General features: G+C 43.7%; 1 protein-coding gene across 4 annotated transcripts in view; it reads left to right on the top strand.

The window, feature by feature from the left end:
* SBNO1 (strawberry notch homolog 1) overlaps nt 1-15,645 on the top strand; it is a 61,357-nt gene that overhangs the window by 12,060 nt on the left and 33,652 nt on the right. For all 4 annotated transcript variants that reach the window (XM_075177419.1, XM_075177435.1, XM_075177427.1 and 1 more), the window contains exons 8-16: nt 3,859-3,992; nt 4,742-4,832; nt 4,928-5,089; nt 5,373-5,508; nt 5,593-5,698; nt 6,335-6,488; nt 7,575-7,757; nt 7,847-7,944; nt 11,004-11,155. In XM_075177419.1, the coding sequence (XP_075033520.1) occupies nt 3,859-3,992; nt 4,742-4,832; nt 4,928-5,089; nt 5,373-5,508; nt 5,593-5,698; nt 6,335-6,488; nt 7,575-7,757; nt 7,847-7,944; nt 11,004-11,155 (1,216 nt within the window). The remainder of the gene's footprint in view (nt 1-3,858; nt 3,993-4,741; nt 4,833-4,927; nt 5,090-5,372; nt 5,509-5,592; nt 5,699-6,334; nt 6,489-7,574; nt 7,758-7,846; nt 7,945-11,003; nt 11,156-15,645) is intronic.

A 15,645-nucleotide genomic window follows, 5' to 3' on the forward strand; every position in this document is an offset into this window, starting at 1 on the left:
CCCTATACAAAACAAACAATCGCCAAATGGATAACGTCCACCTTTAGGTAGGCTTGTGTTGGTTCCGATCGGCCTGGTTGTGTTGCTGCACGTTCCACCCGCTCTGTGTATGCCTCTTGGGCTGCGCGCAATGGGGCTTTGATGGCTCCACTCTGCTGGTCCACCACTGGAATGTCTGCACATACATTTACCTGTTTTTATCGTTATCATGAATTTGCGTTTCCTGATGCAAGTTTTGCGTGCAGGGTTGACAGAGCGTTCCCTCCTTTAGAGGGGGGCTTCTTTAGAACGTCCTCATGGTATCTGTGTTCCCCAGATTGAATGAAAGAGGAAAAAGTATTTTTATATTTACGGTAAATCCATTTCTTTTCCATCTGGGGAACATTACACAATTGTTTCTTTCTCTCACTCTGCTTCTATTAGCTGGTGATATATCACCTAATCCAGGTCCCCCACACTCCTCACACACACATACATCAGAGCACTACCGCTCTATAGCAAACCTCAAACACATCACCTGTCTCCCCTCTCTTCCAAAGTCCTTTAAATGTGCCCTTTGGAATGCACGCTCTGTTTGTAACAAACTTGCCTCCATTCATGATCTCTTCCTCTCAAAAAAAACCTCAACCTTCTGGCAATAACAGAAACATGGCTCATGCAATCAGACACTGCCTCACCTGCAGCACTTTCACATGGTGGCCTCCATCTCACCCACACCTCCAGACCTGAAGGCAGACAAGGAGGTGGGGTTGGACTACTTCTTTTCCCACAGTGCACGTTTACAGTTCTACCAAATGTTCCATCACTCACGTTCACATCTTTTGAAGTACATGCTATTCGCATTTTTAATCCACACTCTCTACGTGTTGCGGTGATCTATCGTCCCCCTGGAGCACACCAACCATTTATTGAGGATTTCTCTGCATGGCTCCCTCACTTCTTATCTTCAGACATCCCCACCATCGTCATGGGTGATTTCAACATCCCCATTGATAACCCACCTTCCAAAGCTGCTTCCAAGCTACTCTCTCTAACCTCCTCACTTGACCTCTCCCAGTGGATTGAATCATCTACTCATAAGGATGGCCACTGCCTTGATCTTGTTTTCTCTAGACTATGCTCAGTTTCAAATTTTCTTAACACACCCTTCCCCCTTTCGGATCATCACCTTATCAGCTACTCACTCACCCCCACTGCTTTAACCTCTGTCTAACTCTAACAAGCCTCCTCATACCTGCAGAAATCTGAATTCTATTAATCTTCAACAATTTTCCACCTCTCTCCAACACCTTCTCATCCCCTGAGATGGCAGTACCCCATTTTCACCAAACCTTAGCAATGGCCCTTGATCAAGTGGCTCCAGCGACACTACATACTACACGTCGACTTCAATGTCAACCGTGGCACACTAAAGCAACACGAAATCTTCAAAAACTGTCCCGTAAAGCAGAACGTCACAGGCGTAAATCTCGCACCTTTAATGACTTCTTCACATATACTTCTGTCTACCACTCCTATCGAAATGCTCTGGACACAGCAAAACAAACATACTTCCAATCTCTTATCTATGCTCAGGCTTCTAACCCCAAACGCCTTTTTAAGACATTTAAAGCTCTTCTCAATCCTCCCACCCCGAACTCTCCATCTACTATCAGTGCTCAGGATCTTGCTTCCTACTTCAAGGACAAGATTGACGAGATCAGACTAGAAATGGTATCCTCTTCCTCGACAAGCAATCGGCTCAATTCCTTCCCACTACCCTCTGACACCCTCTCTTCATTTTACCCCACAAATGAAGAGGAAATTTCTACGCTCTTATCTTCCTACTCTACCTCCTGTCCTCTTGATCCTATTCCCTTGCAAATTGGTAGATCCCTATCTCCTATGCTCATTTCACCTCTAAATCAAATCTGTAATCTCTCGCTCTCTACTGGCATCTTTCCATCACTATACAAGCATGCAGTGATTACTCCTATTCTAAAAAAAAACCAAGATTCCGACCCAAACTCTCTCTCAAATTACCATCCCATCTCTCAGCTGCCGTGCCCCTCCAAGCTTCTAGAGAGACTTGCCTACACTGGCCTCACACGCTTCCTTTCCGCTAACAACCTGTTGGATCCTCTTCAGTCTGGCTTTCGTTCTCAACACTCCACAGAGACTGCGTTGACCAAGGTTGGCAATGATCTGATCACTGCTAAAACTGAACGCCATTACTCAACTAATTCTCCTGGATCTCTCGGCTGCATTTGACACCGTTGACCACTCTCTTCTCCTACAAACAATGCAATCCCTAGGTCTTCAATCAAGACACTGTTCTATCCAGGTTCTCATCCTACCTTTCTAATCGCTCTTTCACTGTTAATTTCTCTGGAGCCACCTCTGCTCCACTTCCCCTATCAGTTGGAGTACCACAAGGCTCAGTGCTAGGTCCTCTGCTGTTCTCTATCTATACTGCTTCTCTTGGAAATCTAATAAGTTCCTTTGGCTTTCAGTATCCTCTCTATGCGGATGATACCCAAATCTATCTATCCTCTCCTGATCTCTCGACATCTGTGTTGTCCTGTGTATCTGACTGTCTTTCCGCCATTTCATCTTGGATGTCCTCGCGCCAACTCAAACTTAATCTTTCTAAAACAGAGTTAATAATATTCCCACCCACCAACAAGAGCATTCCTGACATTTCTATCTCTGTTGATAACATGACCATAAATCCCACCCCACAAGCTCGCTGCCTAGGTGTAATCCTTGACTCACGCCTATCCTTTGTTCCCCACATTGACTCTATATCTAAATCATGTTGCATACATCTAAAGAACATTTCCAGAATTCGCACATATCTCACACAAGACACTGCAAAAACCTTAATTCATGCACTCATCATCTCCCGCATTGACTATTGCAATACCCTCCTTACTGGTCTTCCCAAAAACAGACTCAAACCTCTACAATCTATTTTGCACGCTGCGGCAAGACTGATTTTCCTTGCAAATCGTTCTTCCTCTGTTGAATCACTCTGTATGTCTCTACACTGGTTGCCTGTTTTGTACCGAATCCAATATAAAATACTTTTACTAACCTACAAGGCCATCAACAAAGCTGCACCAACATACATCTCCTCTCCTGTCTCAAAATATCTCCCAACTCGGCAACTCCGTTCTGCACAAGATCTGCGTCTCTCATCCACCCTCATTACATCCTCCCATTCCCAGTTACAGGACTTTTTTCAGGCTGCAGCCACTCTATGGAATTCTCTCCCTCGCACAGTAAGACTCTCCTCTGGTCTACAAGCTTTCAAGCGTTCTCTGAAAACCTACCTCTTTAGACAAGCTTATAATATTCCTCAGTCACCCTCTTAACCTTGCTACCTTTAGCCTGTTACACAATTTCACACAAGACAACTACCCCCTGACCAACATTGTTGTGTGACTGGTTCATTTAGCTTATGAGTCACTTTTACCTTTGCAGTCTGGCTGGGCCAAAATGCAAAATGTAGACTTAACCTCATGTGTCAATCTCCCATTGTTCCATAGATTGTAAGCTTGCGAGCAGGGCCTTCTCACCTCTTTGTCTGTTTTACCCAGTTTGTTTTAGTTTACTATGTTTGTCCCCAATTGTAAAGCGCTATGGAATATGTTGGCGCTATATAAATAAATGATGATGATTGTTTAACTAACTAGGTGCCAACTGCAGTGTGTCCCCCTGATACAACCCCATGATAGCTGTGTCCCCCAGATGGAATTGGAGAAACTGACTTATCGTAATTATTAAAATCCTTAAGTGCTACACGATTTCTCTCATACTGCATTCATTTGTTTGACGTTTGCCCACCATGTAATCTGGTTCTTTTCCTGTTTACAGCAACATGAAACATACCTTCCTAATGGTGAGAGAGCTGGATTCTTAATTGGTGATGGTGCAGGTGTTGGGAAGGGAAGAACCATTGCTGGGATCATATTTGAAAATTACTTGCTGAGTAGAAAAAGATCCTTATGGTAAGATCACAATACACTAAAATATATATCTGATGTCTTACTAACCTGTATATTGTTGATCGTCTGATGTTACTATGATAGGTTGATCTAATTATTGCAGCAGTTTTGGTTTGCAACATTCGTTTTTCTCAATTGTTTGTTCTGATCTCAATAATATATATATGTGTGTGTGTGTGTGTGTGTGTGTGTGTGTATATATATATATATATATATGTGTGTGTGTGTGTGTGTATATATATATATATATGTATTGGACCTAAATAGAATTAGTGGTTCTGTCATCTACAGACAATGGAGCCATCCTTTTTGTTCACTAAACCAGTATGCAGCCTATTTGCTAGAAACTCATGATCTCTGAGGTATTGCCTGGCTGATTTTCAGAAGGTACTGCTACCCAGTGGCTTGATACATTTTAATGGAATTTAGTACAACCTACAAATTGCATTCAACTATGTTAAGGGGACATGTCCACTTTAAGCAGATAAAATTGCAGCGTTTACAATTTCCTTAGTCAATATTCTATGAACAAAACACAATAATTTGTGTTTACAATTTACGTAGTAAGAGATTGCATTTCATGTTTATTGCCAGATACTATGGAATACAAATGAGGGAGGAGACAGATTGTACTGCATTCTGATAGTACTTTTGTATTTTGAGCACTTATCGTAATGAACCATTTGATTAAGTTTCTATTGCAGATATAGTATTTCAGGAACTCAGGACTGACGTAACATCTCTTTCTACAGGTTTAGTGTCTCAAATGACTTAAAATATGATGCAGAAAGAGACTTGAGAGACATTGGAGCAAAAAATATTCAGGTTCATTCTTTAAACAAGGTAGGTTTAATATGATGAATTTTTTTTTAAATGTTTTCTTTTTTCTTAACTTGACCTACATTAACGTATTTTGTTTTTGGTTTGTTTTTTTTCAGTTTAAATATGGTAAAATTTCATCAAAGCATAATGGCAGTGTAAAGAAAGGGGTTATATTTGCTACATATTCATCTCTGATTGGCGAAAGCCAGTCAGGGGGTAAATACAGAACTCGCTTAAAGCAGCTTCTTCACTGGTGCGGAGAGGACTTTGATGGTGTTGTATCCTTTTCTGTGACTTTGTTCTGGTGTTGAGATATTGTGTCCATTCTGAACCCAATGCGAGGTCTCTTCACTAGGCCAGCAATAGTGGGAGCCTGAGCTGAGCTTTTGGAAATATGTATATGCTACTAAGGTTTGACTGTACTCCACTGAAATTAGTATTTACTATTATATATTGTAAGTAAATTTAGTGTGCTGATGGCTTGTGTTTATGCTACAATTTTGTTTGTGTTATCACATCACATATTACATTTCTTATTGTTCCTTAATTACTTTAAAATAGATTGTATTTGATGAATGTCACAAGGCTAAAAATCTGTGTCCAGTTGGTTCTTCAAAGCCAACAAAGACTGGTTTAGCAGTATTAGAGCTTCAGAACAAGCTGCCTAAAGCCAGAGTGGTATATGCTAGTGCCACAGGTATGCATGTTTGTAGTGTTTATAAGGCAATACATGAACAGCTAGCTAGCTTCACTGTACTTTAAAGCACACCCTTTCTTTCAGGTGCCTCTGAGCCAAGAAACATGGCATATATGAGTCGTTTGGGAATTTGGGGTGAAGGTACCCCCTTTAGAGAATTTAATGACTTTATCCAGGCAGTGGAAAGAAGGTAGGGTTGTGTTTATGTATCAAGTACATGTATGTTATTTATCGATCTGTAGTCACTCTTGAGTCAAGCTCCTGCCAACTCTTGTTTAGCTAGAACCGGCAGCTTTGGCTGTGTGTGTGTATATATATATATGTGTATATATATATATGTATATATATATATATGTATGTGTGTGTGTATATATATATATATATATCTATATATATATCTATATATATATATATATATATATATATATATATATATATATATATATATATCTATATCTGCCACCTTGACCATTGCAAGCCAGTAATCCACATTTAACAAATTGGTTGTTGGCCTGATAAATCCATACATCATTTGATCTTTAGTTCCTCAGTTACATTGTTGTAATCCATATGTTACATTGGCTAAAGCTCACTGTAAACATCTGTGGGGCTACATATATGTTCATAAAAGTGTATTAATTTCTTCATATCTGGTGATGTACACTTTTGTGGAAATAGCAAATACCTTCAATCTACAGACTGGGATTTATATTAAAAATATTTAAAACTTAGCAGGGGTTCTTTTTGTAACAAAATATGCTTGTTGCAAATCTGTCCATGGCTACTACTTTCCCCATTGGATCAATTATTTTTTTTTCCCTTTTAGGGGTGTGGGCGCCATGGAAATTGTTGCCATGGATATGAAACTGAGAGGCATGTATATTGCAAGACAGCTGAGCTTCACTGGTGTCACGTTCAAAATAGAAGAAGTTCCCCTCACACATGATTATGTCAAAATGTACAATAAATCTGTCAAGTTGGTAAGATTAATTCAAGCATTGTCTATTATATTGATATATGCCCTTTTCCACTGATTGAGGTCTTGTTTAGTTTTAGGAAGTGGTCAAATGGCTCATACTACTTTTGGCTGCTAGTGGTTGAGTAGTTAAGCGGGCTGTAGCTTTTTTTTTTTTTTTACTTTTTATTAGAAACATCTTTTCCCATAGAAAATGCATTACAGAATCTCGAGAGGTTAAACAGAAATAAATAACACGTGTTTACATACAACAGATTCTCTCGCACTTGGGAGATAAATGTATATTTACCTATCTAATACTGCAAAGATGTTATTTTAACTTTTCAAGTTTGAAGGGTATAAAAAGGGGGGGGGGTATACAGGGACCAAAGGGAGGGACGCGGGGGGAGGGGTAAATGATTCACGCATCCAGTAAGAGAACAAGTATGTTTGCTTAGGAATATCTTTCCACTAGAACTGAAGTGGAGATTGATTGTGATATATGGCCCATGGGGTCCAAATTTTGTAGAAGGAGACGGAGGAGCCCCTCAGCACACTAGTAATGTGTTCCATCTGGTAAGTGTGCCAGATCGGGCTGTAGCTTTTTAATATAAACCTGATTATTTTCTTCTTTCATTCAGTCTGAGGGATACTGCTACCATGAGATTGTAGGAGGGGGGACTCAGGAGTTGGCACTTAAATAGTTAATGTAACTGACAGAACTGACAACCACTGTAGTTCCACAGGTTTAAGTGCCCGAGGAGTTGGACTTAATTGGAACTGCTCTGAAGATTTTCTATTTGTTTTTAATTTGAACTTTTCTTTAGTTTTTCTGACAGTTTCTGGAAGAGTGGATTTAATACTTTTCAGAGCATAAAATATACATTTAAGGAACCCGCTGTTATAGATGCAATTAAAAGGTCTAATAATGCTAATGAGGGGTTTCCTTTACGCCTGTTTCAGTTTATAATTGTTCTCAAACTATGATGTATTGCAACATCTTATGTTAAATTTGATTAGTTTAAACATATCCCTGTTATCAAAATAAATGACTCTTTAGTGGAGAAGGTTAATTGAAGATTGCAAAATATTTTTTCCTCCCCTTTTCAAGTGGGTGTTGGCCAGAGAGAGGTTTCAACAAGCAGCTGACTTAATTGATGCAGAGCAAAGAATGAAGAAGTCAATGTGGGGTCAGTTCTGGTCGGCGCACCAGAGGTTTTTCAAATATCTCTGCATAGCGTCCAAAGTTAGAAGAGTAGTACAACTTGCCCGTGAAGAAATAAAAAATGGCAAGGTAAGTTTAACATATGGTATATTTGTATTGCTTTTATGGACCGCTTCCCTCTTTACAACAGCAAATATTTATTGATTTGTCTGTTTCAGTGTGTAGTTATTGGTCTGCAGTCCACTGGAGAGGCAAGAACCCTGGAAGCTTTGGAGGAAGGAGGCGGAGAGCTGAATGACTTTGTGTCTACTGCAAAGTAAGTCCTGTTGAATTACTTATCTTCTGTGCTGGGTAGAGTTGCATTACCATATAATAGGTGTTATTCATCTGCTCCCTCCCTTCTCGAGAGCTCCTCCATGCAACTGTTATTCTTGTAATGAGGGAGGCAATGTTACTATTCTGATGCGTGGTGCATTTCTTGTCTACCCAGTTCCCATAGTAGTGAGGGCAACTAGAAGCCCCACCTTATTCTGGAAAGTACAGGGCTAATGAGGTCTTGCACATATGATATAAGCAGCCATTATGAGTCCTCTTCCTTTGGCAGCTAGAACTGTGGCTTCAGGGAAGTCCTTGCTTTTTCTTATGCACTTGCTCTTAAACAATTTAATTGTGTGGGTGCCAAGTTGGCATATACCACACAGTGCCTTCTCTTTCCCTGCGTGTTCTTTCTGTATGCTCCCCACCTGATGATCTACTGTACTTTTATGCAAATTGCCAGGCCATATAACTTGGTGACCCCTTATATTTCTTATGCTACCCAGCGGTCTCAGAGTGCACGCTCCATGTTGGAGCAGAAGTGTACCCAATTCCTTGCTCGATTTATGGACCACTTTTCCTCCCTTCCAGTACTTGTGGTTACGGTAAGCACCACGATCATAGTAAATAAGTTTAATCCCGGAACCTCCTTGAGACAGATATCTGATTCAGTCAGTTTGACCTCTCCAACTGGCTGAAGTTCTCTGGGATTCAAGCTTTGTCAAAAAGTGTCTTCCCACTCTTCAGTTAAACTTATGGGAGAGTCCATAGATCATCTGATTAGGGAGTTGCTTTAGCTTCTGAGCGTCCATGATACTAAAGACTTCCCTTTTTTTGTAAAATGAATGTGTTCCATCCAAAGCAGCTTTCTAATGAGCTGAAGTAGGAGATCCAGATAAGTTCACACTTCAAGACATTTTGGGAGCCTTGTATCATTTTCCCAGTGTAACTTGAAATGAGTGGAACCTGTCCCACCAGAATAACCCTTATTCTTTCTAAGAAGGCCACAATTACGCAATCTTCATCCAAACAACTTTTTCCTGGGTTCCCATGGAGTCAAAACAGCTTTACTGTATTACACCGTTCAGAGTCTGCTGAACACAATGGTTATCTTTCCTGTTCCAGGGCTTTATTTCCTGCTACTAGAAGAGAAAGTACAAATTCAGTTTATGGTATCTGTTCAATGTGCTCCATGATCCAGGCTATGGGTTAAGTGGACCTACTGCCAACTGGATATTCCCATCATAGTTATGTGTGATTCGCCATAAATTCGGCAGCGCTGGACAGTTACTATACAAAACACATTAAACATAAGTCAGGCACAAATACAAATTGTACAGTTACGAGTTGGACGTATACAAGTGCAAATTCAGTAAGTGCAAATTAAACATTTAAAGCATATGGTTTAAACAAATTAAAGTTAAAGCATAAAAAGGTATATCCAGGGTAGATGCAGAAGATACAAGTGATTTAAAGGGTAGAGAGACCAATGCTTATGAGCGCTTAGTGTAGAAGCAGAGGGTAGCAGAGACAGTAGGAATAAATTAGACCTGAGTGAGTAGCAGGAGATGAAAGATGAGCCCCACCACGGCATTCAGGGCATCTTGTATAGGAGCAAGGTGGGTGAGGATAAGGCCAGTTAGGGGGAGGGTGCAGTAGGTAAGGCAGTCCATAAAGATAGAATGTACCATGGGTTTGGTTATAGCCTGGTAAAGGGGCGTATTCTAGCGATGGTATATAGTAGGATGTAGCAAGGCTACAAGACTGACTGGATGTGTGGAGTGAAGCGGAGGATAGTCTGACAACCAAGCCTATGGGTGGGGGTTGTTCTGGGGGTGACCAGGTAAGGATGATGTCACTGTAGCTCTCCTTGTCTCCCTTATAGTTAACATTAGGGAGGAAGAATGATTAACTCAGTTTTGGAGATGTAGCATTGGGTCATCCAGATAGAGATTCAGTTGAACACATGGGGTAAGAGGAGGAGAGGGGTCAGGCGATGTAAGTTTGAGTGTGGTCTGTATAGAGGTGGTAGTGGAGGCCAAAGGAGCTAGAGGTGGTGCATAAAGAGAAGAGCAGAAGGCCAAGAACAGTCCCTGGTAGATAAAGAGGAGAGGGGGCAGCATGAGACAGGAGTAGATGCTGAAGGATCGGAGAGGCAGGGGGCAAACCGGGAGAGGACAATGCTGTTATGGCCAAGGGAGTGAAGGTGGCTTAGGAGATCCACAATGTCTAAAGCAGGGGAAAGGTTAAAACGAAGGAAAAGGGAAAAATGTCCCTTCAACATAGCTGAGGAGACCATTCGGCACATTAATGTGGGGCACTTCATTGGTGTTAAAAGGGCGGAAGCCAGACTGCAGAGGGTCGAGAAGAGTGTAGCGAAAGCGGGTCGGTTAGAGAGGGCTTTTCATTGTCAATTTCCTAGAGCAGTGGTGTTTGGGACTCTTGAGTTCTTAGCCTTTATGGCAATACTTTTCCAACTCCAGGGGATCTACATTGGTCCATAGCTTGATTTATGAACAAGCCAAAGTCTCCTCCTTGGACACTGTGCATTATTTGCATTTTTATATGCACCTTATCTAGAATGTACTCCTCTATTTGTGAAACGGGTCTATCAGACACATGAAATTTCGCCCATCTCTCCTCCTTGGTCAGTGCTTCTCTGCAGTGATGTATGGCCTAGCCACACTTTATGGTGGTGATGGTTCACTCTTGGTTAGTGATAACCGCATATGTCAGCCTGAGGGGTCAGAGTGTTAAGGGTCCAAATGGACAGTGCTGCCTCAGTAAATCACCAGGGGACAACTGCAGTTCTCTGGAAGGTATCTTGCTGAGACTAGAACGCTGGACTAGTTGCAGAATGTAGAGAAGATGGGTGAGGTCTGGTGTTTTGTCCACCAATGTACTTTTGTGTCAGGTGAGGGAGAAGAGGGAGTAAGTTTCATGGGTTGTCAATTATTCCATGGTAACTGATGCTGTTTATTTTAAATTTACAAAATGTTTTATAGTCCATGTAAAATGCAAAACTACTTTTTGTAATGGCAATCACTGTATTTATTTTAGAGGAGTACTTCAATCTCTGGTTGAGAAACATTTCCCAGCTCCTGACCGGAAGAAACTCTATAGTCTGCTGGGTATTGACTTGACTGCACAAAGCAATAACAATTCTCCCAGGGATAGTCCCTGCAAAGACAGCAAAACAAAGAAGAGGAAAGGTGGGTCAAATGTGTGTGTGTGTGTGTGTGTGTGTGTGTGTATATATAGCCCAAATGAAATTGAGAGCCATGATTGTTAATGACTAATTTCTCTTTCCTACCATTGGAGGACACTGCTGCACATTAGGGTGTAGTAGGTAGACTAGGAGTGTAGGCACTTATAAACTTGTATAATCCACTCTCCTCCCCTACTATGCCCCTCCTTTGTCACTGTAAGCTCAGTTTTTAAAGTGCCTTAGGAGATAGAGCACTTCTATGCAGGCTCCTGCGTATACGGTTTTGTTTTTTTTGTTTTTTCCATTCTCCCATTTAGGTGCAGCAAAGGGCCCATGTAGTAGTGAATAGTCTGTCGGCTTCCTTCACTCAGGTCTCTGTGCTGGGGTAAGCAGCCTGTCGTCTCCCCTTACCCCGTACACCACTGCCGGCAATCAGGTTTTTCCTTCCCCTTAGAGAAAACGAGCAGCAGAGCACATTTATATAATACCCGCATCAGATCTGCCTAGATCGGCAGGATTGAGAGCCGATGTGCTGGGCAGGACTGAATCTGTCAAGCCCCTCCTCCCGAACCCGACTGACTTCCCGGCATTTCCAACGAGCAGTCTGTACAGGGGATCGGTCAGGCGATTTCACTCCATATGAGGCAACACGCTGACCGGAATAGCAGCTGCGGGTCTGGACACTATTATTTACCCTGCAGCATTTGAATACCAGCCGACAGCCAAAATAGAGAGAGCCTGCGCATGGAGGCGGCCATTAGAGAGGTGATCCTGGGGGTGGAACTTCCCCCTTCTACATGCTTTTGCGGGCTTCATGAAGGCCAGCCATTTCCTGGACATGCATTGCAGCTCTACAGATCGCTCTGCACGCCGACCCTACTGTGCCTCCTAATTGGTATCTCTGTATTTGGTTTCATATATTGGTGCCTTTAACGGAGTTTTCTCCTTTATACTTCTGTGTTTGACCTAGCTTTTTCTCAAGGGCCAGAACTTGTTTCATAGTACTGGGTCCCAGGGTGCTGATGTCTTACTAAGTTTACATGTTTACATACTCAGTCACAAATCCTGGTATACATAGAGAATATCTATATATTGTATGTACAACTAAAAAAAAAAAGAAAGATATTTACAGAGTGACACCTTTACAACATAGCACAATGTCTGAAAAAGGCACCTCCAAGGGTAAGGGATCCGCTGGAACATCTGTGCAGCATTATACATGTGCGAAGTCTAATGGCAAATTATCTTCGGACAGTCTGACCCAGATGCCCTGTGTACAGCCTGCGAGGCTGAGAGCTGTGAACGCCGTGCGCCTACCCTGGTGTCTCCAGCCATAGAAGAACCGGCCTGGTTCAGATCGCTAGCGACATCGATAGCCAAACTCACTTAGGGTATTTCACGGTCCATAGAGGTACATGATTCTTTTCCTTCCTTGACTGCACCACACAGTCTACGCAGTCTCTGCCTGTAGCTGGTGGAGCTTACCAGGCTGAGGCAGCATTGCCAGTATCCCTGACTGCCCCGAGGGCCTTCACCAAGGTGATGGCAGGTCTCTTGCGATCCCAGGGAGTCACTATTATTTCCTATCTGGACAATCTCCCGCTGAAGGCGTGGTGTGCAGCTTTGCTCATACAACACACCCAGATCACCATTCACTTTCTAGAGCCGCGTGGGTGCTGAATCTAACCAAGTCCTCGCTCATTCCATCGCAGCAGGATTGGTTTCTGGGTCTCAACTTCAACACGGTAACCCAGAGGATCTACTGTCTGGAAGACAAGGTTCTTTGGCTTCTGCGCAAGACCAGGACTCTTATGATGCGACGGGAAATATATCTTTTCTCTGGTGCGTGAAGCTGTTTGGGTCCATTGCGTTGTTCGAGGCAGTGCCCTTCGCACAGTTTCACTCTCGACCTCTCCAGAGAGCTTCTTCTAAATGGTCTGGCTCTTGCGCACACTTGGACAGGCAGATCGTCAGACTGTCCAGAGCCACGCGCTTATCTCTCATGGTCGTTGAGCAGACAAAATCTAGAAAAGCTAGTCATTCCGTGCCTGGACTTGGACCCTGGTTACCACAGATGCTAGTCTGTCTGGCTGGGGCACGGTCGTCGGGTCTCTGGTCCCCTTAGGAGACCACACTATCCATCAATGTCCTGGAACTCGGGGTGGTTCACAGTGTGTTACTTCAGGGACAGAGGTTCCTAACCGGGAACGCCTTAAAGATAGTCAGACAATGCCACAGCAGTGGCTTATCTGAACTACCTGGACAATTGCGAAGTCTGCTTCCTCAGTCGTCACAAAGTCCATCCTTGGGAGTCCACAAGGAGGTCTTTGCGCTTCTGATTCTGCATTTGGGCACTCCAGAGATCGACCTCATGACTTCCTGTCTAAATTTTCAGGTTCCTCTTTTATTGCTCGAAGTCGAGGGATCCTCAAGCGGGGACACGAATGCTATGACGATCTCCTGCAGCTTCAGTCTAGTGTATGTTTCCACCATTCCCAAAGCTTCCGTGGGTGCTAAAAAAGTTAAAAAGAACGTGTTCCTGAAATTCTGGTGTCTGCAATTGGTCACACAGGGAATGGTTCTCGGACATTCTGGGAATGGCAGCGGAGCCTTCATTCCGTCTGCTGGTACGTCCAGACCTTGTTCGGGCCCTCTTCTCTGCAATTATTTCGATCGGCCAAATTTGACGGCGTGGCTGTTGAACCTTTCATTCTCAGGGCATTAGGGTTCTCAAAGAGTGTAGTAAGCAGGTGTCTGCCCTGTCTATATATTTTCAGCTCCAGCTGGCGGTACTACTCGAAGTACAGACGTTCCTTCAGGGTGTCTTGCATGTTCAGCCACCCTTCGTTCATCCCGTAGAACCATTGGACCTCAATTTCGTCCTTTGGGCTCTAACTAGACCTCCCTTTGAGTTCAGTAGACCTACGTCATGTGACTTGGAAGGCGGTTATTCCTCCTAGCTATTGGTTCGGCTCGGCAGGTGTCGGAGCTGGGAGAACTTTGCTGCAATTCTCCATTCCTAGCTTTTCCATAAGGATAAGGCGGTCCTCCCTACTAAACCTTCATTTGTTCATAAGGTGGTATCCCGGTTCCACTTGAATCAGGAAATCGTTATTCCGTCTTTTCTGACAGCATTCCGTCCTTCAGCATCTTTGGAGGAGACTACCGTTGTTGGATGTTTGTGCCCTTCAGTGTTACATTTACCATACATCTTGTGTCTGAAAGAACAACCTTTGCACAGAAGAGACTGGCCTGTCTGAAAGCAGTCCATTGCTCGCTGGATCACTTTCACCATTTGCTTGGCTTATGTCCGTGTGTCTCGCCCTGTGCCGGAATACCACCAGGGCTGTAGGTGCATCATGGGCGGCGCGTCACAATGTGCTCGCTGGAGCAGCTGTGCAGAGCGGCGACTTGGTCGTCTGTCTACACCTTTTCAAAATTTTATAGGTTGCAGGGCTTTGCATCCGCGTATGCGAGTTTTGGCCGCAAAGGGTTGCGCACAGCTGTTCCAGAGCAATCCCTCCCTTAGGGGCAGCTTTGGTATGTCCCCAATGTACTGCAGTGTCCCCCCAATGGTAGGATAGAGAAAATAGAACTGTAAAATCTGTTTCTCTGACTTCATTGGGGGACACTGCGCACCCTCCCTTTGCTCTGAAAATGGTTGTTATTAATTTTTATTTATAAGGCGCCACAAGGTGTCCGTAGTGCCGTACAGGGACAAACAAATTACAATACAATGGGAGACAGCACAGTACAGTAAGCACAGTAACTAAATAAGCTCAATGCACAGCTAGAGAGGGCGGAGAGGGGGGAGGGAGGATCCGCAAACGATGGGGCCCAAGAAGGAGGGCGCGGAAGACAGGGAGACCCCCAGGGGGGAGGAGGGAGCGAGAGTGGACGTGGGGTGGAGGACCCTCGAGGAGGAGGGCTAAGTAGCTGGAGAGCAGAGTTAGAAGTGGTGGAAACAGGAGGAGAGATGGCCCTGCTCAGAGGAGCGTACAATCTAAGGGGAGGGGTGGACAGACAGAGAGACACAGGGGAGAGAGGGAGAGTAGGGGGACGGAGTCAGAAGATAAGGTAGGAAGTTAAGTGGGAGACAGAAAGGCTTTAAGAAAAAGGTGGGTTTTTAGGGTCCGTTTGAAACTGGACAGATTAGGGGAAGTTCTGATGGAGGGAGGGAGCTTGTTCCAGTGGAGGGGGGCAGCGCGGGCGAAGTCTTGGATACACGCATGGGAGGAGGTTATAAGGGGGGAAGAGAGGCGACGGTCAGAGGCAGAACGGAGAGGACGGGAGGGAGCATGAATAGAGGAGGGTGGGAGATGTAGGGCGCAGTGGAGTTGGCGAGGGCCTTTGTAGGTGAGTGTGAGGAGCTTAAAGAGGATTCTGAAGGGGAATGGGAGCCAGTGAAGGGCTAGGTAGAGGGGGGGAGACAGAAGAGGAGCGTCGAGAAAGGAAAATAAGCCTAGCGGCAGCGTTAAGAACAGATCGAAGGGG

Source organism: Mixophyes fleayi, chromosome 1, assembly GCF_038048845.1.
Source record: "Mixophyes fleayi isolate aMixFle1 chromosome 1, aMixFle1.hap1, whole genome shotgun sequence".
Lineage (NCBI taxonomy): Eukaryota > Metazoa > Chordata > Amphibia > Anura > Limnodynastidae > Mixophyes > Mixophyes fleayi.